Genomic DNA, 27261 nt, shown 5'->3' on the forward strand with positions numbered 1-27261 from the left:
CCAATCAGCTGTTAAATTCATTGTAGCTGTAGAAGAAGAAGAGCAGCATTCACATTTCGTATTGAATTAATAATTTATTATAAATACTTTGTGTATGTTTATATGTGTGTGTATGTGGAGAAATGGCCGATGATGGAGAAAACTCAGTGGATAACAAGCCAACAGACGACAGCAAGCCAGAGAAAATGTTCACGCTAAAGAAATGGAATGCAGTTGCAATGTGGAGCTGGGATGTCGAATGCGATATCTGCGCCATTTGCCGCGTTCAAGTCATGGGTAAGTCGGACTAGATTATTCCAGTTTATACTGAATACTATGTACTACATATGCATATCTGATTTACAAAAGCAGAGCACAAAATGTTATTGTGCTACGGCACTGTAAACAGACGCAGCAGCTACGCAACAAAGAACTGCAACTGAACTCGAAATTGAGAATGGGCTCATTGGCAGGATGAGGGGATCAATAAACACTTAAAGTGCTAAGATCATTAAGCTGATCTTTCTTTAGCTGGCCATATCTAGCTGACTTAAAAATCGTGCAGCGCGGAATAGGGATTGCAAAGGGACTCAATTCTAAGCTCTGAAGAAGTGTTTCTGTATAAAATACTTTATGTATGAAGCATTTTATATAGATTTCATACGGAACAATCTTCACAAGATATAAGTTATTGGGTATTCTGTATAGCACTACCAAATTCTTGGTTTCTAAGCAGATATTCTATATACATACATATATAGATGACTTTTTAATAGAAACCAGTTTGGATCGAGGAGCTTGAATCGACTATATCAAATACTTAGCTATATGAATTGATTGGGCTATGTATTTAAATTTCAAGCTTGACTCCACCAAGTCACCAAGTCAATAACACTTGCATGTGTAAAAGACTAACTGTAAATGTCTACAATAGTTGAGTTTTATAAAAGATATATGTATGTATATTTCAAAGATTATTTCGTGGCACTAAGCAAGAATATTTCTTTACGTAGTATTAACTAATTTGTTGCAATTCTAAGAACGTATATTTCTTATGATATGAATATGAAGATGATTTTTCTAGATAATTAAGTCTAGCTAATCATGATCACTCTTTATACATATATATATCAAATATCGGTGATCCAATCTTATGATTCATCTGATGCAGTTGGCTGTTCAAATAACTGTAATAAACTTGGCTAATGCTTAAAAAATTTAAGATAATATTTTAAAATATCAAGAAAATCAACTAAACTATTCCTTCCATAGTAAAAGAGTTGCCACCAAAGATAAACAATTTGTTATCTTCATTCTATATTGACTTTAAATATTAATGCAAATACGAAGAATAGCTATTTTTCGCTCAGCACACCTCTTAATTGCAGACCGATTATTAAAATCAATATACCTCTTATATTTTCAATGATTACATGAGCTAAGGAATTTACAAATGTATTTATTTATATAATTTTAACATTCATAAAGGAAACACGATTGCTTATGTAATTTATTTATTTATTGATTTTTCAGTATGAATGTCTATTTTTGTATTATTTTGATTGGTTTTGCTGTTGCACTGCTTTGTTTTATATTATAAAATAGATTCCTAATCTTAGCAGTCATCCAATAAATGCAACGCCATAAATTTTGCTTTATAAATTGGATTTGATTATGCGCCCGTAACATTAGCGATAAGCCACAGATAGAGTCCAACTAGTTGATTATCAGAGACTTTGTGTACGTCCAATATTCTGTGAATATCAGTTACATATTCTAGTTGTGATTACGTTGCTATATATATATACATATGTGTATTTACTTATATTCATATGCACCGCATGTGCACCCCATCTACGTGTATGTGAATGCATATATGATGCACTCTAGAATGGGAATGGGTACATAAATTTATATATATATGTATATATAAGTATGTATATATACAAGTTACAATGCTCACGTATTTGCGATCGACATTGTAAAACTGTAAATTGCGTTTCGAAGGTCACATGCAAATATTTGATATTGCATTAAAAATAGTTTTTTTTTTTAGCATAGGCACCTCTTCTTTAATTCCCAGAGGGGTTTGAGCTAAGCTCATTCGAAAAATAGGAAAATATCGCTCGTTTGATTTGTTTGTAATTATGTATTCATTAAATGTAATTTATACATTATCATCTTATTATCTAAATAAGATTCTTATATTCTTTTACATGCTGTTTTTGCTTTTTGTTACTTCTTTAGATATATTCGAATAGCCAATTAGATTGAACTTGTTTAGAGGTGGGGGATAGGGATTATAATAGTAGTGGGAAATTAATTAATTTGGCTTTTTTGTTAGGCTTATCAACTACTTATGTCATTTTCTACAGAGATTTATCGATGTACAGCAGCATCATAATTCATAATTTACAGCATCATAGAAACTAATGCGACTTAGCGACGATATAAATAATAATAATAATAACAATAAAGGAAATTCTTTTGCTAAATAAAAATAAAGCCACGCTCAATCGACAATCGACGCCAGCTCTAATTATCGTTATCGATGACGTGATTGTTATACAACTTAAGCACTAAGGCACTAGACTAATATTTGGTTTGATCGCTTCAAAGATCCTTCACATTCCGTATGCCAATCTGGATGCGTACCGATCGCACAGAATTACATGTTGAAGGACAATGGCTTGATATTCGCAACCGAGGACATGCGACGGACGCGTCCCATCATCTTGCGCTCAATATCCTCCAGCGTCTTGCCCTGCGTCTCAGGCACATAGAATATCACAAAGAACAGGCCAACGAAGCAGATGGCGCCAAACATCCAAAAGGCACCATGTGCGCCCATAACATCTAGAGATTCAGATAGTTAATTGACAATTCTCGGAATGTCTTTCGGCTGTGCGGCTTACCTATCATATCCTGGAAGGATTTGGTCACCACAAACGTGCAGGACCAATTGAAGGCGGTGGCCACTGACGCCGCTGAGCCGCGTATCTTGGCCGGCAAAATCTCGCCCATCATTAGCCATGGGATGGGTCCAAAGCCCAGCGAGAAGCCCAAAATGTAAACGACAAAGCAACTCAGCGGCAGCCAGCCCACATTCGAGGTATCCATGCCCGTGGACTTGCAATAGAAGAAGCCGCCGAGCACAAACAGCGTCAAGATCATGGCCACATTGGAGACATAAAGCAAGATCTAGAAAAACACGAGAGAGGGAGAGAGAGATTCATTTGCTGAATAATTAAAGATTTTTCTGCTCAACTCACCTTTCTGCCAGCGCGATCGATCAGCACCGTTGCTATGAATGTAGCCATAAAGTTGACCACGCCCACAATGATGGTGCACACATTGCCATCGATAGTGGAGCCAGCATCTTGAAAGATTTGCACAGTATAGAAAATGACGGCGTTGATGCCGCTCAACTGCTGGAAGAACATCAGGCCCAGCGATATGGACAGAGGCTTCAAATTGCTGCGCTTGAGGAGCTCCAGCATTGTGTTCTGAGTCGCCTGTCTGTCGGCATCCGCCTGGGAGCGCATTAAACCCTTCAGCTCCGGCTCGACGTCGGCCTCCTTGCCGCGCAGCCAGACGAGCGCCTTGCGTGCCCGCTCCTCGCGTCCACGGCTCACATACCAGCGCGGTGTCTCCGGGATGAGGAACATCAGTATGAGGAATGGAACAGGCAGCGTGCCGCCCAGGAAGGCCAGCATCGACCAGTCCATATAGGTGCCGGCCACAAAGCACAGCAATATGCCAATATTACCAAATGCCGTAGGCAACAGACCCAACGTGCCGCGCACCTCCGGCTGAACCGTTTCACCCAGATAAACGGGCAGCGACAGCGATGCGATGCCCACACAGAAACCGGCCAAGAAGCGTCCACACAGCACCATCACCACATTGACAGCACAGGCGATCAGCAGCCACGAAATGATGAACGGCACAGCTGTGGCCAGGATCGTATTACGCCGGCCCAGATACTCTATGAACGGACCGCCAGCAATGCCACCGGCCAGACCAGCGAGCGGCATGATGCCACCTACCCAGGATGCCTGTAATCGAGAGAAATGGAAGGGGGTTGGATTAGGAATAGATTGCAATTGCTTCTAGCTTAAATCCTATATATTATAGTATGATATGGCAATAATATTCGGGACAAGACTCTTCAAATTCTGCTTTAGGCTAGGATACGGATATCATAATTTTGAGTTCAATTTGAAGCTTGATCAATTTCGAAAATATTACAATCATAAGACTGAGACTTTTCATAGGAACAACAAATCTACATTTGCAAATCGTTCAAGAACTGCAGATACAGCCAAGGCCTAGAATGTTAGCCATTGCGTAGGTTAACTGGTTTCACTCTCCATTTAACTTTATGACAATGTTAATGTGAATATGAATGCTCCAAATTCATTTATAAATTTCATTGAGCATAGCAAAGTTGTCAAGTTAAGGATTTATTGAAAGTACTTAACAACTGATATAAATCTTGAAAGAATTTAAAAGCGTATAAAGCTATTGATAATAAATCGTGATCATTTACTTTTATTACTTGAAATATGATCATAAAAGTTTAAAGTTTTCTAACTGATCTCAACTAAATATAATGTGATTAAAGAACAACAAGGAACTGGCAATTTGAGAATTTCAGTTTAGGAATCAGGGATTGCTAATATGAAATTGGTATTTGATGATTAGAGATCGGGAGCTCGTTGTGGGAATTTGGAGAACAGAAATCGGAAATATGGCTGTTCACATACAGCAGTCAAGATCAGCGAGAACAAGGAACACTTTACATAATATTTTCACACACTATTCTTAGCCTAAATTGGGTTTATTTGGTTGTCAAACTTACCGCTTGGGGTGTGACCACAAAGGACGTCAGATTGGTGTTTGTCATGGAGACCAAAGCGGGCGAAGTATAGGCGCTGGCAAAGCCCACGACCAGGGAGCCCAGCGAAACACTCAGCGCAGCAAGCACCTGAAATTATATAAGAAGAGTTTATATATATATATATGTATATTAAAAAAAACTTTATATGTATATTGGTGAAATCGAAGCGTAGATTAACCTGAGAGTAGGTGCACTTGGCCTTGGGCTCATCAATGGGCACCGAGAAGGACACGTGGGTGTCCGCGCGCATGAGGATCTTCATGATGGATCAGACACTGAATAGCACTGTGACTCGATTCGACGCGATTCGATTTGAAATACGTTTGTATTGCCTGTTGCCTGTCGCAGTTGCAGTTGCAACCTTGTTGCACTGCCGCCTTTCACTTTACACTTTGGAAGCCTTGCTGACTCTATAGAGCGTTCAACGGACGCTTCTAATGCATTGCCGGACGGATGAAACTCAACTGAATCTAAAAACCTGTCACTTGGAACTCGACTCGAATGCAACCTAGGCCGTTAGATTTTAAGTACGATTCGCTCGGTCACGTACATAAACTGCATATATACATACAAGCATATATATATACAAATAAATTCATGTAGAATTATATGTTTATATATTTACACCAGCTGGTGTTATTAACTGATGAATGTCTTATCAATTTCATGAGGGCTAAAGCCCAATAATTGATTATGTCTCCGAACACAATTAAGACGAGCTTCAGCTAGAGCATCAGCCACAGTTGTTGTCATTCGCTTATCACGCTGTTTACGTGTGCCTCTTCACCAAATAATCGCGATAAGCCCCAAGATGCGGGGCTTTGGACTGCCCCTGAGTCGGTTTAAATCGGTTTCTGTTTCGCGTCTTGCGACGTGCTGCGACTAATATGCGAAATGCAACTAAGTTAAGCGCAAACTTGGCCAGCAGAAGCAGAATCAGCAGCAGCAGCAGCAGCAGCAATAACAGATGCAGCTCAATCATGATTGAAAGGGGGTAAGAAGAGGGCCTATAAGATACCGCTGACGGGTCTATCCAAGCGTCCATTCATTCAGTTATTGTATTTTTAGTCTCGCATAACTAACTAACTGCGTTATTTCAGTTTCAATTTCAATTAAAGACATCGCGATGGTGAGGAAATGGGGGGCAGTGGGGGCTAGTCCAATCCGGGCGTGCGAAAATAGCCCGCCACGCGCTTCGCCAATGGCGACCTACAAACGAGGCGCTAAATTGAATGCCCGAATGCTTTATGGCAATATTAATGCCATTCATAAGGCCATACCCGAGCCACACATCACATCACTCTCTCCTTCATCGTCGCCCACTCGTGTACAGTCACACGCCGGAGTCGAGTGCTACATTATAGGCGCCAGTTTAGCAGTGTCAGCAGTCGACGCTTAACGATCCAACAATAGGCCGACTACGATCATGTTTATGCCGTGCTAATCCCAACTAATCAGAACATATTTTGATCGGACGAAATGGGGTATTACGCATGGAACTACTAGATAACGCGTTAACTCTCAATAATTCAACTCTTTAGCTTCTACTTCTTCTACTAGATTATTACTATATAATTACGTGACTTCACAGTCTTATATCTCTTTTGGCTTTCATTCTTATCATTCCCTATCTAGAGCAGACAGACATTTCTTATAAACGTCATAGTTTGCGCATAGACACATTATCAATTTGAGAATAAGTATGTGAATGCTGTCGTCATTCGTTTGACCTACCTGTGTCCATATATAGATGGGATTCGTTGTGGGCCTGTAGACCTCCAGCTTGGGCTTGCCATCCTCGGTGATCTGTCGTACAAAGGGCACAGCATGGCGTATGTTGTCCCCCCGTTTATTGCCCATCTCGTCCATTTCGTACAGTCGACGGCTGTAAATAATAAAAAAAAAAAATAAGAAATTGCGTTTCACAGTCAAATCAAACAATGAATTAAATATAATAGAATTACGTCATCATATAACGCAAGCTGGGAGATTGGAAATTGGGGCTTGTGAATCGAGGATTGTGGGGTGCGAATCTCTGATTCGCTGTCAACGATCACGTGAACAGAGATTGGAAGTTAGGGAACCAGAGATCGCGAATAAGAAATTAGTATTTGCTAATCAAGGATCAGCGATTCCTTGGGGGAATTTGAAGAGCGGATATCGGGATTATTGCTTTTCACTAACCTCTTGCGTGAATCTGTGCTAATGGAGCGCTGCTGCTGGAAATTCTGTCGCGAGGTGAGAAAATCCTCGTCGCTTTCGCTTTCCAGATCCTTCAGGTCGATAATGACTGGCTTGGTAATGTCCTTGGGACGATGTATTAGGCGCTTGTGCTCGGCGTCGTCGCCCTCCTCATCACTGTCGGTGCTGGAGCCCTGTAATACTTTGTCAAGCTTGAAGGTGACCCGTGGATCGAGACTCTGATGCTTGCGCCCCTGGAATTCGCGGCGTGTCTTATGAAACTCCTCCTCGGACGATGAGTCCTTGAGCAGATCCTGCAGAAATCGTGTGCCCTTGATATCAAGCGAAACGTGCTTCTTCGCCTGGAACTGACGGCGATTATCGTTGGCCAATATATGACGCAAATCCTTGAGTATGCCCTTGTGGTCTACGCTAGTCGCCTTCTGCTGCTGGAACCCGATGCGCTTATCCTCGAAGCTGTCCTCGTCGCTGCTCTCCGCGGCCTTGTTGTTGCCCTGCTGTTGCGGTTTCTCGAAGGAGACGCGCGAACCCTTCAGCGATTGCTTGCTGCGCTGTAGCTCCTCTCCACCAGTCACAATGCTGCGCTGCTGGCGATCACGATGTGGCTCCAATGATGTGGGCGGTGGGGGCAAAGGCGTTAGCTCCAAGCTGCCACTCGAACGCAGAGCTGATCTCTGCTGTTGAATCTGTTGAGGTGGCTCGTTGATGTCGTCGTCCTCGAGCAGCGGACGAAATGAGAGCGGCGGCTCGTCGTCCACGTCGTGCAACAGTCTCAGCTGTTGCTGTTGTTGTTGTTGTTGCTGTTGCTGTTGTTGTGGCTGTTGCTGTGGCTGTCTCAGCTGCTGTTGCACTGGATGCAAGTGGGGAAACTGCTGCTGCGGATGACGCTGTGGAGCTGCCTGGGGAAATGGAAACGGATCCTCTGGCAATATTGTGTCCAGACTGGTGCCCGTATTCGATGCCGACAGATTGCTCTCCACGCGATGATAGCCCAGCTCCTCCTGCCAAATATGCAAAGAATGAAATTTATGAAAATCTGATTTTTGACTTCGTAAAGCTTATGCTTAAGCTTTCAATTGCGAATTAGTGAATCGTGCCACGACTTTTTCTGATTTATATATAGGCGCTCGGCTCGCCGATTACTACTCAGAGTTGTTCTTGAAATCAAAGCCAAAGGTTGTCACATCTTATCTCCTGTATTCTGCTCTGACAGCAGTTCCATATGTTCCAGACTCTTTCAATCTCTGTCGGCAACACGGCTATACTTTGAGCATAATGCGGGTCTATAGGCAGTGTAGCATGATTATCAATTTTTTAGTACTAAGTACTGGAGCCATTCTTTTCATTTTTAATTATAACATTGGGGATATTAGCTTCATGACCACGCACTTTTTATCAGTGTATAAGAAATCTTTATGCATCTTTGCTCAGACCCAACTATTTTAATTGCCTAGATTTATCAGCAATATTTCATTGGATTGGCGATTTATCTACTATATAATGCTATATATTCTTTTTAAATGAATACCGTATAAGATCATCATATGATATGCATAGAAAGTATTTCTCTAATTTGATTATCTATAAAACATCGTAACATTCAAATTTAATTTATCATACTATATAATCTTTATAAGATTTGCAATGAGTATTCTTTGGTATTCATACTCTTCTCGCCTCTTTTGTCTTCTTCTCGCTGAATATTACCCAATAATAGATTCACTCTATATGATAACACTTTATTGTGTTTCAATTCCATCGTTTCTATCACAAATATTTGATTCGGATTCTGTGAGTACAAATTATCGGAGACTGAATCGTATAAAAACAGCTTCTATATACATATATTTCTAATTGTTTGTTGTTTAGCATACTTACACCGGCTCTGGTTAGTTTTTCCTTTAGTTTGCCCATGGCGCTGCTCAGCGGCTGGTGATGATGGCCTCCACCTCCGCCCCCGCCGGCGCCTCGATTGTCGCGTCCACTCATCTTATCAAATTGTGTCTAATGTTGAACTTGAACTCTCCGCTTCGACCTTGGAAAGTTGAATGTCTTCTCTTTGTTTATATAACGATTGTCAGCTGGGAGAGAGACTCTTGTTTGTAAATTGTAAACGAGGTCTTTTCTTATTTTGTCTGCGTGTATGAATTTATGTCTTTGCTGCAAGGAAAGAAATAACAAAATTGAAAATGATATAGAAATATAAGTAAATGTGCACATTACACAGAGAGAAATGGAATAAAATAACAAACAAACAAAAATCAGTATAACAGTTCTAATTTTAAATTGATTTTTTGATCAATTTAAAATTAATTGCGAATTTCATTTTGAGTGTAATTATTTCACTAGATTTGTATTAAAATTATCAAAAGAATTTTACTTATGAAACTTTTATGGATCTAGTTTTTCTAATTAAACTCTTAGTTAACGTTTAATAACACTTAAAATATTGCTTAGATTGCATTGAATTCTTCTTCTGTTCTCTCAGTGTACTATATTTATAATAGTTGTGCTTGGACTCTTGCGAAAGTTTGGCCAGTTCAATTAGCGTTAAAACAAATGGGTTGATAACGGTTATATTTGCAAATGCTATTTAGATTTAGATGTCTGGTTCTTATCAAATTTTTGATAGTGCGAGCCCCTCCCATATAAATGGGAGCTGATATAAGGTGCACACCCCTTTTTCAATTGAAATTTATATATAACAAGGTCTGTCGGATACGTGTACATACATACATATGTATGTGTAGATACAGAAGTATATATGTGTAAGTGTAGGTGTATTTTCGACGTGGGTCTCAAGTCTGCACGCGTGACCAATTATACAGTCATTTAAAAAAGCAAATGTTCATCATTGAAATGTATATCTACTTATGTAGGACTCCTACAGTAGGAGTGTAATATTACCATTGGCACTCAGTGTTTCTAATCTGTTTTAAGCAGTTGTCAAAAATATTTTTAAAAAATATATCTACTGCTCTATTAGCTATTATTAATAATATAAATGACACATTTTCTTTCACTCGTGCCAAATTCTGTTTTCTTGCTTTGCTGGCGCCTTTTTCACTTTCACAAAAAAATATTGTTTATGTTTTAAGGAATACTGTTTTTTCTTAGCTGGCATGCGGCAATTGGCCATATTTTTATGTTCAAAAATTTTCCACATTCGACTTTGACTTTGCGACATTTATATGTATGTATTTTTCGCTTTATTTATAAGTTTATAATAAAAAAAATAATGATCATTTTTGTGGGCCAGCGAAAGCTAAAAAAGAATTATATACGAGTTTATTTGCTCCTGCGTCATGTGATGTGATGCTAACGGTAAGCGTGGGCGCCATGACGTCGACGCTTCGACCGGTGACTGCGACAGCCGGCGACGCTAGCGTCGACGCCTTCATGGCTGCTGACATCTATTTATTTATTTCTCTCATCTCTCTCTACCTCTCCTCTATTGATTCGAGTAGTGACATAACATGAATCGCTACTCTTGCCTTACATCTTGAGCTATACACATACATACATATGTACATATGTATGTAACTTTGGGCTTGCATTATTTTCGCAAATGCGCCTCAAATTGCGTGAATGGTGTTGCCGCTATATTTGTAGGCGCCTCAATTGATGATTCACGTTAAATACATACATATGTATTAGTTGCTGGGGTTGCCTATCTCTAACTGCTCTATTTAATTAAGAACTACCATGATAACGAGCAACAAGACAGCGCAGCATAAACATAGGTAGCTATATTTGTAGCTCCTACATATACTCACTCACACATTTACAAATCAACGACGCATCGTACTTAGCTTCATGCTCTTAAGCGCAGCTCACTGTGTGTGCTCTCTTGAAAACCAATTTTCTCTTATATGCGCTCACGTGCTGTAAGCGTCATATAGCTCTCCCACAACAGTCGCACACAAACATACACACACAGGTGCAAATTGTTTCTGCCGTCGCTGTCAACTGTGCAACGTTGCGCATTTCGATTTGGCATATACATATGTATATGTATATACGTATATCAATGTATTTTTAAAACAAAACCTTTAATTTTTAAATGTTACTTTGTTAATTAACAAAGTCGAGCCGCAAGTTGCGGTTTAATGTGAGGCAATTAATCTGGGCTACAGACGAAAACTTTAATTGACATCGCCCACGTTTAGTCGTCTGGGTCATATTTAAAATTTGCAACAACAAAAAATACAAAATTTAATAAATAAAAGCTTGCTTATATTTTCTCAAAATACGCAAATACACCACAATACATACATATCAAAACTATCTATCTCTATCTATTTGCACAATTATGTGAGCGTGTTTTTCTCTGTATTGCGATAAAAACAAATTCTAAATTTAAAAATATTTTCACGGTCGAACGTTCTCAAAAATGCTTCGACTATTTTGCAATTTAGCTCCTTTTTGCTTATTATTGTTGTTGTAATTGTTGTCGCTTTGTCTCTCTTTCTATTAGTTTGTTTTAGCCTTGGTAGATGGTTTTTTTTTTTTAGGAATTTTTCAAATTCACTCTATTGCTGTTGCTTTATTGTCATTTTGCCATTCCGCCACAAAAATTACGTAAAACTATTGCATTAAATAACTTAAGACACCCGACCGGACATTAGGGTATCTCATTAATACATTCTTTTTGGTGAATTGACGTAGTGCGAAAGAAATGCGCATAAATTTACATAGCGATTGGCTCATAAATTTTTGCTGCCAGACAAACCAGAGACTTTGTTTTTAAATGTAGTTTTTAAAAATTTGCTTGAGTTTTGCTCAAAATAGAAAGAAAACCACGCGACACATTAAATTCGATAAGGGTACGACCGGAACTTGTAGCACGAAACAATATAACTATGTACAATGGATTTGCAACAATTTTTAATATTCACAATTATATATTTAAAATAGTTTTTTTTTTTTATATAAACTTAATTTTCATTTAATTCAATACGACAATTTTTGAATATTTTTTATATACATATATTTGTTATATATATATTGTTAACGAACGTGTAATTTTGCATAGTTTCGCTATTTCTTGTTCGCTTGACAGACAAGCTGATAATTTTTTACCTTTTAACAAACTACTAAATGTGATATCCACTATTGTGGCACTGAAGCACGAGATTCGAATGAGCAACGTTTATATAGCGCACACAATTCACAGAAACTCGTTCGAGCTACATATTATGTGCTCTTTGCGGTTGTTGGTGAGCAACGGAAAGAGAGTGAGAGCGTCACTGCTCTCCCACTGTGCATATATGTAAGATATACATATGCAAATGCTTATATATGTGTGCATACCGTTGCTTGGGCTAGTGAGCAAGGAAACTGACGAGATTTGTAAGAGCGAAAAGAGTGCGAAGGTCGAAAAGGCATGAATGAATTGAGGCGCCAACACATTCATTTGTTTGTGGTTCTGTGTGTGTGAGTGACGACGCTAATATTAGATGACAAGTGGAGAGCAGAGTCAAAGGTCTCTGGAGTTTTTTTGTTGCTAGCGATTTGCGCGCCGGCGCGACTGAGACGCCGCTAATGTCACGCTTACGACGCTGCGCTGCTTTATGACGCACTATGGGCATTTCTTGGAGGACGTGCCGCGACACAGTGGCACCATCACTTTTTTATTGATTTGTTTTGGCTACAGCAGCTGATGATGCTGCCGCTGCCTCTACCGCTGTCCCTGCCGCTGCTCTGCCGTGGAGTCGTGTTAATAGCCAATTGCTTTGCTCGCATGCGTTTGGTTTGCGCCAATTGATTTTTATTTACACATATTTTCAATTGAATATTATTAAATTGACTTTGAGGGCGCGTGCAAATTTCGCAGCCTTGGAGCACATTTGGCGTGCCAACTCTTCAGTCCAAGCAGCATCCCAAAAAATACACCCAAACCCAAACCCGAACCCAGCCCAACCCAATCCAATCGAGCCCAGTCAGATTCCAAGTCCAAATGTGAGTCCAAGACAATCAATTTTGTTTATGAAAGCTTAATAATTGATTATTGTTATTGTGGCATCGTTTGCTATTAGTTTGTTTTCCGCTTATATGACTGCAAAACGCGCCCCCAATTGTCGGGGGCTCGTCTTTCTATGTATTTCATAACATTGCTTACACATTGCCTATCAATGAGTGAGCTCACACAATTCTCTACGGCTGTTTCTCTGTAAACGGATTGTGCGCGCAGACAAACAACTACAAATACATATACACGCAGCGCAGACACACATTTACATATATGTTTAGATATGCTTGCTCGCATGTTCGCGAACCTATACACATGCAGAGGATACCGCAAGCGCATGGGTGCGTAAGTATGAATATTTGTGTATGTGTGTGAGTGTGTGCATGATTAACGGAAAGTTTTAACTGAGATTTCTCAACCAGTCACTTGTTGCTATAGGGTATATCAATTCAAAACGGAAAATAGTCTCAATAAATCATCACTCAAATGTATGTGTCTATCATATGTACATAAGTATGTATCTATGCATATCTCTATTTCCTTTCATGGTAGGCTTAGATGGTATTAATTTAGAGTAGTCATACTTACTGAATAGGGTATTCAACAGCTCATCAGAATCTGTTTTTTGCTAGTTTTTGCAGCTTAGTTTTTAGCAAACGACCGTCATTTGCCCTCGACTGTGGTTCGAGCTACTCTCGTGTTTGACCAATAATTACTGCATATATCAAGGTTTCTCTGTAAAACAAAAGTAAAATCATAATACAAAACAATACACATGCATGTTTATATACATATGCACATATACATATGTATGTATGTATTTATACATGTACATATGTCTTTTGTTTGATGAACAGGGGAGGCCAAGCACGAGTCATCGTCACGAGTCTTTTTCGCCGCAAAACTTGTTTGACAGCCCAATAGGGGATCTTAGAGACTTGGACTTGCCAAATAGGGTACGAATAAAAGAGTTAACATAAACAAACAAAATAATTCAAGTGCAATGAACTTGAAATTTATTTTTGATCCAGCATACCTTTCTTACATGCGGCTCATTGCACTACAAAGTAAACAATTGCAGAAGTTGTTGGTAGAACGTATAGAATTTTCTATATAGTTCTCTACACTCTTTACAATTAATAACCTTATTGGGCTATATACGCCTTATCGTGGTATATCGATATCTTATATAAACATTTCAATGACATCAGGTTTACGGGCTTTTCCAAGAAATTCGAAAAAAATAAATAAAAATTTCATTCACGATTGTTTTTACCCTAATATAGGGTAGCATGGCAATTAGTATACCCTCAAAATATTTTCATTTTTGTGAATCAAGGTAGTCATTGACAATAAATTATGATTATTCACAAACTTTTATTTTCTTCGAAATCTACATACATGATAAGTTATTCATATTAATTGGAACTATCTTTAATAATACTTACTATAACAAAACTGACCCCTAAGCATGACGCAACAGTTATTTATTTTGTACATACATAGAAACAGGTGTATGCATGTATTTGTGTATGTACAACTGTTTCTCTAACGACTAAAATAATAACTTCGAAGTACAATCGCTGCCTCTTCACCTATTTTTAGAGGGAACTAATCGAAAAGCAAAATGTCGAGTAAAAAGAGCAGAGACAAGCCCCCAAGTAAATAACGAGCTCGCAGCGGCAACAGCAGCAGCAAAAAGAACAAGTATAGCAAAAACATACAGAAGATCGAGAGATAGAGAGTAAAGCGTTGAGGTAGAGCAATTGGTAACAGTGCTCTGAAGATGCTCGCATTATATACAGAGCTAAGCAGGCGCTGCAGTCGGCGTAGCGTCTCGACGGCAACTTTGACGCATGCCTAAAAGGCTGATGCAATTGGCTGTTATTGCGTCAGCAATTTTTGAGCCACTGATTTTTTCGTTAACTGGGCAGAAAACAAAGATATACAGACAGATAAAGTAATGTATAGATATTTATAAATGTGCGTAAATTAAGTACATATGTACATAATATACATACATAAATAAATATGCGCTAATTAACGCCTTCGCATCTGTAGCTTCCGGACCGTCGGGCGCGACACAACGCGCATATTTAAATAAATTATAATTGCTGTTAGGAGTCACAACACATAAACATACATTGCCAAAAGATACAAATTTGCCATTATACCCGTTGTCCCCTTTTCGCATAGTGCCATGCATGACACGTAGCCCAGAGCGAAAGAGCGCACTTACAGTTGTAGCCGTACGTCCGCTCTTTTACACATACTTATGCATGCGAAAGAGCGCAATGCTTTAAGTGCGCGATCGCATCGCTCTTTCTTTTCGGTGCTATATCTCATCTAAATATTGCTAAATTTAGCATTCAAACTCAAAAAGCAACAAGAAAAAATTAACTTAAGCATGTGATGTCGGACGTTGCCGCGCACACCCGTTTGCACGCCTAGAAGTAAAACAGTTGTATGTATATAAATGTGTATGTATTTGTTTTTGTGTTCATGTCCAATGTGTGGGCCCATTTTGGCACACGATATATGCAGAAATACCTATTAGTGTACATACTTATGTATGTATATATATAGACATACATATACACACGTACATACATATGTACGTATATGTGTATGCTTGTTTGCTAGAATGTAATGATGGCGGTTCGTTTGGCATGCTAGCTTTGTGGCGGCGACTGACGAGCCTCCAACAATACACACAAATAGCCACCGTGCATATATATAATTATATACATACACGCATGCATAAATATGTGTATATGTATATACATATTTGCTGTTTTAAGTCCAAAGAAATTATTTTCTAGCAAATGTTTATGTTATGACTATTATAAACGAACTTTATAAACGTACTTTTAACTTTGAAGCTTAGAATTGATAAAAATTTATTACAGTCCCGCTGGCAAATCAGCTGAAAAGTTATTGCGATTTCCATTTTTAGGCAAATATGTATGCTTATTTTTTTAGTTTTGTTCATTACAGTGGGCATTTGCGTACTTACTAGGTACATACGTAACGTAAAGAGTCGAGCAGCATACACGTGCAGCGACTGCAAGTATTTGCTCTTAATGCACACTCATTCGAGTAATTATGGCTAAATGGCAAAACCAGCGCCCTTCACTCAAGGTCAAAGTCTCGCTGACCGGTTCAAAGTTGTCGCCGCGATGTCGTTGTCTAGCGTGAATAAAAGCTTTACGTAGATCGCACCGTATTTTGCTAATTAGTCACACACATACATATATATAACCTATGTGAATCTATGTTATATGTTTGTATATATACTTATGTACTTATGTATGTCCATGCATGATATAAAAACGTATATATTTGCAACGCATTTTAGTATTTTTCCATACCCTTCAATTACGTGAAAAAATGTTCCAAGTCCTTATTCCATTTAAAAAAATAAAAATAAAAGAAAAAGAAATCAACAAAAGCTATTTGCATATACATATGTACGTTTAAAAAGAGAAAACGGTTTTGCCACGTGGCTGATATCATGTTTGCAATCGAGTACGCGGCAAGCATAAGCCTCGGTGGCGCAGTAGGCAGCGCGTAAGTCTCATAATCTTAAGGTCGTGAGTTCGAGCCTCACCCGGGGCATGTAATTTTTTCTTCCCCATTGTTATTTTTATATATTTTATTTTAGTTTTTCATAGTCTCGAATATAATTTTTCACACAGCAGCCCAATAAAAATGTCAAATAAAATGACAATTGCGTGCAACAAACAATAATAACAAGAATAACTATCATATTGTGCCATTGCTTTATAACGGTTGCTTGTTCCAGTTCCTTCATTCCCGCTTCAACACTTTATGATAGTTAATCTGTTAGACGACAGTTTGCCGGTCTGTCTGTCATTCGTTGGGTCGTCAGTAATTCAGTCATAGGTGTAGCTTCTATTTACATTTACAATTACAGTTGAGGCTCAACTAAAATTACAAATAACAATAGCGCGTCATTACAAATGGCATTCATAACCGATTTAATTTTGTTAAGAAAAACGTTAAAATGCTTTATTTGTGAAGCTATTAAAAATTGAAAACGTGCACGACAAATTTAAATTTAATATTGTATCAGAGCTCGTAGTCGTAAAGCTATTAAGCTCTTTGCTCAATACTCTTATAAAATATTAACTTATATAAGAGAAATAATTTTAATCAAATTTAATCAACTCAATAAATGTGTGAGAAAATTGTTCGAGTCCTTTAAATAGTATTTTCTTAATCCAACGCTCTTATAACAAACAAATTAACATTTGGGCAAATTCAAAATGCTCAAGTCAATGCTCTCTAATGAAATCTAAAATCCTATAAAGTGAGAATATGAATTTTGCTTCAGTTATAAATAAAAGTCAGCCCACAGTAAATTACTAGAAAGTGTGAATTATTCTGGACTTGTCTTTGTAAGAATTTCCATATCAATATTTACCCACATTAGCGTCGCGTGGATAACAACAAACACAACATTCGAGTCTGAAATAGATTACGGCTGGGCTCTAATAGTTTAGGTGGGAATATTAACTAACTTTTATATAAAGACAAATATAATTTATCTTTGATATGACTTAAGAATTACAATCCATAATATTGTGTATACGTTTGTACATATTGCATATGAATATTATTTAAATTAGATTTCTATGATATTACCTGAGTCTTAAAGCTACATATTTTCAAGGGTGTAACTAAACTACAGATTTTAAAAATACAAATACAAACAAATCAAAATACATATAATAGAAAAATCTGATTTTTTCTTTTATGTCATGATATCAGATATCATGATATTATTGCTTTCTGTTTACTGCTTTCGCTTGTTGTTAAACAAATGTCGAGTGTTCATATTACCCACCCAGATACAATTTGGTCAGCTTACAATTTGATGCTTATGGTATCAGTCGCGGACTTGCCAAAATTGGCATTAATCGGACACCTAAAAGATAGAAAACACGTGCCGCTCCCTGTAGAACGGCTTATGTAAAGCGTGCCGGAAGACGAGATCTTTCAGTTCACGTTCCACTCTCGAGCGTTCAAGGTCAGCGGGACAAGATATTGTGATAAGAGAGCTATTGTGATATTAAGAAAATGAAAAAACGGAGGATTACAGTGTTTTCGTTGTAAACACGATTAGCGGACAACGTACGATATTATAATCGTATAATCGTGTAACATAATCTATTTGCTTTGGTCTTACGAATAAGGATGACATACCTTAATAATATATACTCTTTTCCATATGACATTTAAATATATGGAATATTTTCAAAGTGAAACTTTTGAGCCAATGGAATTTTTTTCCATAAGCGTTGTGACATGAGGCAGCTGCAATTGGAATCTTTGGGAATGAACACATAAGCAATGACCAATCTATGTATGCATGTGTGTATTAGTGTTTGGCGTGAATTAAGTCCTAAATTTAACACGAGAGGAATTTTTTATGGAAAAATCCCACACACACACACGCACGCACGTAGACGCACATACATTGAGCGACAAACACTTTGCCATGTGCAGAAGTGCAAGCATTTGGAAAAGTAAATGTAAAAGGCAAAAGCGAGACAAAAATCGAAATTTTCCATTCGCTTGTCGAACGCGTCAGACGATGGATGCACTGCAGAGTCGATACCCCCGCCCTCTGATTGCTCTCACATACTTGTTCGCTCTTGCATGCTCTCTTGATCTCACGGCCCCCACACAACAACAACAACACATATATATATATATATATATATATATATATATATACACATTCGCTCACATAATAACTCTTTCGTGTACATCGATTCCGTTTTCAAAATCAATTTAAAGTTGGCAAAGCTTTCTTCTTATATTTTGCTGGTTGTTATTGCTTTCTCTCTCTCTCTGCATGTGACTGCGATCTTTGGACTTTGGGCAGGTCGACCTACAAGGGGAACCTGCCAGAATCTCCTGGTTCCGCCTCTGTCCCGATCTGGTTAATGCACTTAGTTACTCTGCACGTTTTCACGAATACCTCGTGAATGGCAGGCAGGTTGCCAAAAAGATGCCAACGAATTGATTTCCGATTTGGCTTTAGGTTAAGCATGTTAAGCAGGACACATTGTTATTTTGTTTGAATACATACATATGTATGTATCTATAAATGCATACATATATATATAGATATAAATAAATACACTTTTGCTCTATTATAAAATAAATTCTCTTAAATATGTACATAAGTATATGATAATTAAGTAAACAGTTGCTAACTGCGTTCATTAGGCTGCAGCAAGTTAACAGTTAGCTAATAACATTCACACTTTCCACTGGGTCACATGTGTGACTTTGCACAGCTCACACACGCAGTCACAAGTTCACATACATACTCACACCTACCCGCGATAGTACATCAAAATATCCCAATTCCATACGTCACAGAAAACCCTTCGTAAGCAACTTTCGACTGAGCTGTAAAGATTTCCATTACACATTGCACATTTTTGCAGTGTCTTAACTTCGGCAAAGCTTTAAAAATTATTTTTGCATTTATTTGGGCCTCGCGGCCTATGCTGAGCGATGCACTTAAGAGCGTAATGCACAGAGCGAAGAGTAGAGAACGCAAATCTAGGGTAAGAGAAAGAGCAAGAGCGAGCCGGTTTTGGGGGCACGTTCGTTTTATCGTTGTTGTTGTTTATTGTTGCTGTTACTGGTGCTGCTGTTGCTTTGGTATACAAGACAAGCCCCCGTGCGTGACGTCACGTAAACGCGACCGTTACTGTAAAGTGGAAAAAGAAGAAGAGCAACGACGACAACGACTCGAAAACGAGTTGTGTTGGCTGGGCGAAAAATGCACAAGGCAACAGCAACAAGTAGAGACGAGTGCGGCGAAATGGGCTGACCATGGCGAAGCATGGCGAATCGTGCAACGTGATTTGCAAAACGAACGCAATTGATCAATCAGCAATGGAAGCAGCGAGAATAACGGAGAGGGCGAAAGAAAGAGAGAGTGAATACATTACCATGTGACCGATCTTTCATTACATTACTCAGCCGATAAGATACAATTCTCGATCGATTGTCAATTTCAGACATGGAAATGTCATATCGCTAACAGCAATCAATTGTCATACAGCGAACCGTTCAGTGGATCGCTTAGTTTACCCGCTTACCCGCTCACCCGTTAACCTTGAACTTAACACTCGCAGCGCAGTCGCAAGTTACATAAAGCGCAGACAGAGACGGGCACCGGAACGAGAGAGAGACGACGGCACATTTGCATATTTCGCCTAGTAGGCGCGACGCGCTGGGTCTGAATGCATTAGGCCCGGTTCACAGGCGTCTAGTCAGGTGTTGCAAACCGGAATTTGAATTGTTTAAGCTTTGTGATATTTATAGATGTCTGGTTGGATCAGCCGACTTGTCTAATAAAAATATTTCAGATGCCAGTCGAGCAGGTTTATCATGCTCTCTTCCCCTCCCCCTCTCTGCCAGTCTCCGTTTCTGTTCTCTTTCATTTGCTTCTTGATGAAATAATGCACATTTATTGCGTTATATGATCTAGTTCGATTGAGCGAGTGCGAAGCTGAGTGAATCAGTCATGGAATCACAGATTGTAGCACTCATGCGTGTTATCTAGGTATACTAAATAATTTACGGGTTAAATAAAAGAATTCAAGTAGCTTAAAAAATTGATTGATTTTTAATGATTGGACCGTAAAAAAAATCGAGCTTAAATTAGGTATAATAAAAATCCATTTGAAATTTGTTTTGATTCATTGAGCCAATTAAATGATATACTCTAGAACTCTTTTGGAAGTGATTGCAAACATGTTAGCTTATAATATTAGGGAGAGTTACTCCACTGGCCTTTTAGTATTCCAGTTAAACTTCTACTATTCCAAATAAGAATTTTATAGTCGAGGTGTTAACATCCACCGAAATAACCTATCGAAACTTGAAAAATTCCAAACAGCGTTCCGCTCCAGACAACCCACTCGATGCAATAGAATTCTCCACATTACGTAACGCCCGTAGGTCACCTGAGTTTCTCGGCTCTCGCTGCTCGATCCCAAGTCTGAGTTTCTATCGCGTCATTTGTCACGTTTCATTTGTCTGCGCCATTTCATTACCACCCGACCATGCACATTCTTAATTAGCTCGTTTTAATCGCTGTCGTCTGACTGTCACTTTCCATACTCGTTTGGCCATTTGGCGCGAGATGCTTGAGGCGGACACACCTTCCTTTTTCCGGCCCTATCAGAAGCGATCAACTTACAGATACCCTGTATGCGATGACGAGTTGACTTCAGTTGTTTTCCTACTCAATTATCATTAAAATCATTAAAAGGAACTCATTCAAATGAATCTGTTTGTTAAAAAGAACTTATTCGGTTGTATGAACCATATAAATTACTCCAATTCAACTGTACAAGATAATGGTCTAAAGCAACTGGTCGGTTCAATGTAATGAACTTGTACTATTGAATAAAACGGTTTATTAAAATAAATTAGTAACCTTATTCAAATAATTGATCAGAATGATCATGAATGAATCATTGAATAGTTCATTAAATGGAACTAGTTAAGAATTTTAACTCGAAATTAACTATTTTGTTCGCCCACTTTTAAGCGAAACTTGACTTATTCAATCGGAAATTCAATAGATTCAACATTCTATGTGAAAAACTAATCCATCCTCTTTGATATAGGGTATATAGAAAACAACTGTGCTTTTAATTGATTGACGTACTTGAATTGTTATACCCATTAACCATTGGAAATTTGAATTCAGGGTATACTGGTTTTCCGAAAATGTTGGCAGATGAACCCGGAGCTGAATCCTTTCTATATCTCTGATCAAGGGCCCAACTAACCATATACAAATTCACTATATGTGAAAACAGTGTTAATATTGACAAATATAATATTTTCAGCCAGTGTTATTTATTTATTATTTCTCACTTTTCACTCTATTTTCGTGCAGTTTTGCAACACTGTGCGCCGGCCCCCATAGCAAAACAGGCCCTCGTAAGACTAGATATATACAATATATATACATATATGATCAATATATGATTCTATGTGTTAGCAGTAATTGTTTATTGACTTGATTGGCCTTAACTTGCCCAGACAATCATTTTATTGTTATTATAGAAAACAGATGAATTCAGATGAAGTCTAACGTCAACCACTGAATTGAACGGCTGCGTAATGCCCTAGCCTCAGTCAATTTTCTCGAAATAGACCTGCGTTAGGCTGCGTGCAATGCCATAGGCATAGAAGGTAAAGTCCAGACGGTAGACACCTGGTGGCACCGGCATATTTATCTTGTTAATGTCCAGAGCGAACTTGTCCACCATCATGTAATTCTAGGATGATGATTGATAGATTGGTGGCTCATTGTTTGGTTGATTGACTTACCTCAGTCCAGGGACAGGTGTGATTAAAGTTGCTGTGCTGCCTGATCGTATCGAAGACGAATCGCTCGAATGAAAGCTGATATTTGCGAGCACTCATTAGCTTGCAGAAATCGAACAGTATGTTGTAGAGAAAGGGACGATACCCATCCCTACGCTGGTAGCACTGCAGTCGGGTAGTTAGATTCGTGATGGGCAGCTCCAGCAGTGTAACCTTCAGCGACAGCTCCACTTGGTTGCGTCGCACCACCTTCAGGCGGCAATAATCGTAGCGGCAGAATCCCGCATTTGTTGGCAGCTCCAAGCACTTGACGTTCGTGAATTTGAGGAGGCGTGCATGCTAGGGTATATCAATCAATCAGTTATTGTCCAGCTCTCCCTCTCTCTTGATCTCCATCTCTTTCTGTGTGTTTCTCGCTTACCGCTGCCTCATAGAGCAACATCCATAGTCCCAGTTGCAGCCACATTGTACGCATTTTTCTGTCTAAATTTTAATTTCGAATTTCGGACTTGTAGTACCCATGCCTAAAATGCTAAAGCGTAATGCTTGCACCATTTATAAGTCGATTAGCACTAGGTTATTTACCTGTATCAGATAGGCAATCAAAATTACAGGTCAATATTTCAACAAAAAAAAAAACAAATTAAATACATAACCATTAGTGTTATAAGAGAGACAGAGGCAGACAGAGAGAGAGAGAGAGAGAGAGAGAGAGAGTGATAAAGAGCGAGGGAGAGAGACGGAGAGATAGAAAGAGAGGCAGATATAGAAATGATATATGATGGATAGAAGGAGAGGCAGAGAGAGAGAGGAAGTGAGATATTTAGAGAGAGGGAGGATAAAAATTTAGAGAGATATTTAGAGAACGCAGTTATAATTTGTTATAATTATACATTGCGACCCAATAGTGAATTCCTAGTCGAAATCCTATCTAGAGCAATCATGTATAATTACTTCCTGTATAGGCATCATAATAAAAATCATAACTAACTAATAACTATAGATCATCAGTTCAGTTTCAGTTCAAAGACCAATAGCCGAATTCAGTTTAAGGCGCAATTCTCAATTGTTCATCGGGTGTTGACTTCGTTAACTGAAATTCGTGGAAAAGCCCTACAAAAAATGTTAATAATTTCCTGTTGTGGGTTTTCAATTACAAAATAAAATACAATACAAAAAAAAAATGTCTTGCGCTTTTTCACACCAAATATGAACAACATAAAACGTAATTCCTTGACTCATTCAATGCTAGCTCCACTTGACCCTCCTTCGCACCCTCTACCTTTCTTTTATTTCGCATTTTCATTTCAAATTTCTGCCAACGTCAGCAGCCGTATTTGGCCCAGCCAATGCGGCGTATACTTGTTAAATGACGACGCTCTCGATCAACATACGACGAATCATGCGAAATACACTGTTTGTAAATCCAGCAGATGGGTATATGTCCATCCAAGAGTCGCTCGTAATAATTCTTAGTTTAGTTATTGCCTATAATAATTAAAAAATATATGCATAAAAATGTTTATTTATTATATTTTTATTTCATATTTCTCATTTTAATTTTCGTAATGGTTTATTCTTTAATAAAATGTAGAAAAATACTCCAAAATTGTTCAGCGATTAAGATAATCGACTACAATTCCAATTGGGAATCTAATCTATCTAGCTATCAGATATTCTGCCAATCAGAATGTTTTGTTTTCTTCTTGTCGCTCAAAATTATGCTACATTTTTTCTTAAACAGTTTTGAAATCAAAATCATGAAAAGTTTTAGAAATAAAAATAATTGAGAGAATAAATATAAATCCAAATTAAATTTTAAAAAATAAATCTGTGAAGCCTTCAATTACTTTTACCAATTTTTTTCCTTAACAGAAAAACATTTGTTTTAGTCTGTATTTAAGCAATATAAAAATCATATTATTTTCTATTTATTTGCATTTGTATTTATTTATTTATTTTATTTTTTTTTAATTTTTATTTTTATTTTTATTATATTTTGTTATTAGTTTTGTTTATTTATTTATTTATTGTACTTACGTATTGTTTTTTCTTAAGTTATAGATTACAAATCATAAAATGGATCGAGTATAAGTCTCTTGAATGGTTTAAAGAGTATCTTATAGTCAATATCACGCACTATAGCCAGCGTACTTACCTGTGTTTTTTTTTATGTAGGCAGTAGGTATTAATAAATTTTCGCAAACGCGTTCAGATTTCGAAATGTCAACACCAACACCTGCACCTGAAATTAGCGCAGCTCAGGTGATGCCTAAGCACATACACACACACACACACACACACACACACATACAATTGCAGCTTAGCTTTTGCATTGCCTTGGCAAATTTACAAAAATTCTCAGAATTATTATTTTTATTTTGTATTGTTTTTAGGTGAAAACCGATGCGTTTCCAATTGGGAAAGTCAGTGACCTCTCCCACGAAAAGGCGAATCTGAGTTGGATCATGTACGGGCGCTTAAACTATACTTAACATAATATTGAATGAAGCGTCAAAAAAAATATGTATATATATGGGTGTAGGTATGCGTGTGTTTGTGTGAACTGTTGAATGAACGCGAATTAAATCGCGCGATAAGAAGCCACATCAAATTGCAAATGGAAAATTGCGAAATTTGCGAAATCGTAAGCAGCGTGAAACGGGAAACAGTATTAAGTCAATTTACACATAATTCAATTGTTCTACCGACGCATAACATTTGAAATAATATCTGCGATCTTCGAGTAATAATTTACCCCTTCTGTCTCGCTTACTCCCGTTAAGCAGGCCTCAAATGAAGTGTTGACATAAGACAGCTGCAAGTGATTGACTGTATATAATTGTGTGTTTTTTACCCCCCTTTTCTAGTACGTCACATTTTACGTATTACGTAGCACGCATCTAATTCTCGGCCAATGCTAATTGCTGACGTCTCTCTCTCTCTCTCTTTAACTGCCCGCTACTCGATCGTTGACGTATTTATAACTTTTCTGTTTCTCTTCTTTGCAGATTCGTGTTTACGTTGCCAAGCGGAGAACAAACGAGACGTGTTGGGTCGACAGGATTGTGTAGTAGTTTGGGGCGAGTGCAATCACTCGTTTCATCACTGTTGCATGTCGCTGTGGGTTAAACAGAACAATCGCTGCCCGCTGTGTCAGCAAGAATGGTCCATTCAGCGCATGGGAAAATAGGCCAAGGCGTTATCTCACAGTAACAATAATTAAGCTAAAGAGCATGTTAACGTTTCTGATATAAGCAATAACCTAGATCCACTTAAAAAAGTCAAGCTGAATAAATATAAAAAGTAAAATATATACAAACCACATTTATAAAACAACAAAAAGTTTGCATGCCCCGGGTGAGGCTCGAACTCACGACCTTAAGATTATGAGACTTACGCGCTGCCAACTGCGCCACCGAGGCTATGAGCGCCACTACGTTTAACAAATTACTTGACTCAGAATCGTTCTAGACACATTCAAGTTGTTTGTACAGCTTTAAATATGCTTAGATGTGTTATAAATTTTTTGTAGGCAGCCGGCAGGCGCAGTGAGCTTTTGCTTTAGAATAGTTTGAAAAAACTCGACTTGGCTTGTATAAGTTATTGGCAAAGCGTCCACCACCTGTCCCTTTGGCGCAGAGGATAGCGCGTTGGACTTCTAATCCAAAGGTCGCGGGTTCGATCCCCGCAAGGGATGTAAAAGTGGAACTTCCGATTTCAAATTCGAAGTGTCATATAATTTTTTACTTTTATTAAACTATAATTTTAAAATACATTTTTTATAATTAGGTAACATGCTACTCTACAATCTGCAATCACGTTTTCGGCTGCAACGATGGCGATAAATTACGTTCCAGAACGGGACTCGACAGCTTTAATTTCTCCACATTAACTGCATTTTCTATTTCAGCAACTTGGCGCTGAGAGCGGATCTCTTGTATGGAAGCTATAATTAAAAATATATGTACATAGATATTAATTTTGGCATGTTATGTAGTTACGAGTAAAAATATCACTCACGACTATATGGCGTGTACTTGTCGGATAGAAGGCTCTCGAGATTATAGCCGATAAATCCAACGACGGCCGCCACTGGTAAAGTGATGTAAACAGCATTCCGCCGCAGAAGTGCCATAATTACCGGCCACATTTTTAGATTTTAGTTCTTGATGAAACAATACGAGAAAGATTTCTGACGGAAAACACAACAAACCAATGCTGAATGCATATTCGCACAAAATACTAAATACGTATTAATTTTGGACGGAAAATATGGTCACACTTGCGGCTCAGGTTAAAAGTGGATTCCATTGCTCATATGGAGTAATAATGAAATATATTTTTAATTTATACCAATGATACAAAATAATTCCTCTAAATCAATTAATAATTGAAATTTAAATAAATTGCACGTGAAAAATATATAAAATGATAAATATGAATATATTTAATCTTAAATTGAAACCGCGCACTATCGCCTTGGTTATCGATAGTTAGCGTATCCACAAAGTTCACTTTTAAATTGTATTATAATTTACATTGAAAATCTTTTTAAAACAGGTATAAATACAATGAATTATTTTATTATTTGTTAAGTACTTTTGCGTCGAATGATGTCATGAAATTCTAATACTTCGTATCGATTCTCAGCAGTGCGGTAAACTCTCGATAGATTTTCTTCACGAATTAATTAATGTCACATAAAACGTATCCCATTTATTTCGTATTTAATTTATATCTTATAAATTATAAAAAGCATTGAATCTAATAACTGGTGTACATTTCAATTGCTGTTAACTAACATATT

At 37.9% G+C, this 27261-nt stretch overlaps 4 protein-coding genes and 3 non-coding genes across 10 annotated transcripts; 3 read left to right on the top strand and 4 right to left on the bottom strand.

Annotated features, from left to right (window-relative positions):
* Roc2 (Regulator of cullins 2) lies at positions 1-25773 on the top strand. 3 transcript variants are annotated; one of them, XM_089470831.1, is made up of 3 exons: positions 137-276; positions 24848-24921; positions 25463-25602. In XM_089470831.1, the coding sequence occupies exons 1-3, from the start codon at positions 208-210 to the stop codon at positions 25581-25583; spliced, it is 264 nt and encodes an 87-aa protein (XP_089326957.1). In that variant the 5' UTR covers positions 137-207; the 3' UTR covers positions 25584-25602. The 3 variants fall into 3 exon arrangements, with proteins under 3 accessions (XP_089326956.1, XP_089326957.1, XP_089326958.1); XM_089470832.1 differs by lacking the exon at positions 137-276 and adding an exon at positions 24649-24716; XM_089470830.1 differs by lacking the exon at positions 24848-24921 and having other exon boundaries at positions 1-276; positions 25463-25773.
* Tret1-1 (Trehalose transporter 1-1) lies at positions 2109-12307 on the bottom strand. Of its 2 annotated transcripts, XM_089470821.1 has the most exons (8): positions 12167-12307; positions 8963-9244; positions 7067-8085; positions 6617-6767; positions 4844-4969; positions 3252-4037; positions 2895-3180; positions 2109-2835 (listed from the first exon to the last, which is right to left on the bottom strand). In XM_089470821.1, exons 2-8 carry the CDS (start codon positions 9071-9073, stop codon positions 2648-2650), a joined length of 2667 nt encoding a protein of 888 aa, XP_089326947.1. In that variant the 5' UTR covers positions 9074-9244; positions 12167-12307; the 3' UTR covers positions 2109-2647. The 2 variants fall into 2 exon arrangements, with proteins under 2 accessions (XP_089326947.1, XP_089326948.1); XM_089470822.1 differs by lacking the exons at positions 6617-6767; positions 7067-8085; positions 8963-9244; positions 12167-12307 and adding an exon at positions 5061-5390.
* On the top strand, positions 16601-16673 carry TRNAM-CAU (transfer RNA methionine (anticodon CAU)). Its single transcript has one exon. It is a non-coding gene; the product is annotated as a tRNA-Met (tRNA).
* Positions 21997-23985, bottom strand: LOC149268748 (uncharacterized). The gene is made up of 3 exons (XM_089470829.1): positions 22873-23985; positions 22455-22790; positions 21997-22402 (listed from the first exon to the last, which is right to left on the bottom strand). The coding sequence occupies exons 1-3, from the start codon at positions 22924-22926 to the stop codon at positions 22256-22258; spliced, it is 537 nt and encodes a 178-aa protein (XP_089326955.1). The 5' UTR covers positions 22927-23985; the 3' UTR covers positions 21997-22255.
* Positions 25774-25803: 30 nt separating the features above from the next.
* Positions 25804-25876, bottom strand: TRNAM-CAU (transfer RNA methionine (anticodon CAU)). Its single transcript has one exon. It is a non-coding gene; the product is annotated as a tRNA-Met (tRNA).
* Positions 25877-26078: 202 nt separating this feature from the next.
* Positions 26079-26151, top strand: TRNAR-UCU (transfer RNA arginine (anticodon UCU)). Its single transcript has one exon. It is a non-coding gene; the product is annotated as a tRNA-Arg (tRNA).
* A 25-nt stretch (positions 26152-26176) lies between these two features.
* On the bottom strand, positions 26177-26708 carry LOC108620416 (small integral membrane protein 12). The gene is made up of 2 exons (XM_018017320.2): positions 26475-26708; positions 26177-26400 (listed from the first exon to the last, which is right to left on the bottom strand). Exons 1-2 carry the CDS (start codon positions 26602-26604, stop codon positions 26270-26272), a joined length of 261 nt encoding a protein of 86 aa, XP_017872809.1. The 5' UTR covers positions 26605-26708; the 3' UTR covers positions 26177-26269.
* Between the last annotated feature and the right edge of the window lie 553 nt (positions 26709-27261).

The sequence above is a fragment of the Drosophila arizonae genome, chromosome 5 (genome assembly GCF_054131065.1).
Source record: "Drosophila arizonae isolate 15081-1271.41 chromosome 5, UAZ_ARI_1.0, whole genome shotgun sequence".
NCBI lineage: Eukaryota > Metazoa > Arthropoda > Insecta > Diptera > Drosophilidae > Drosophila > Drosophila arizonae.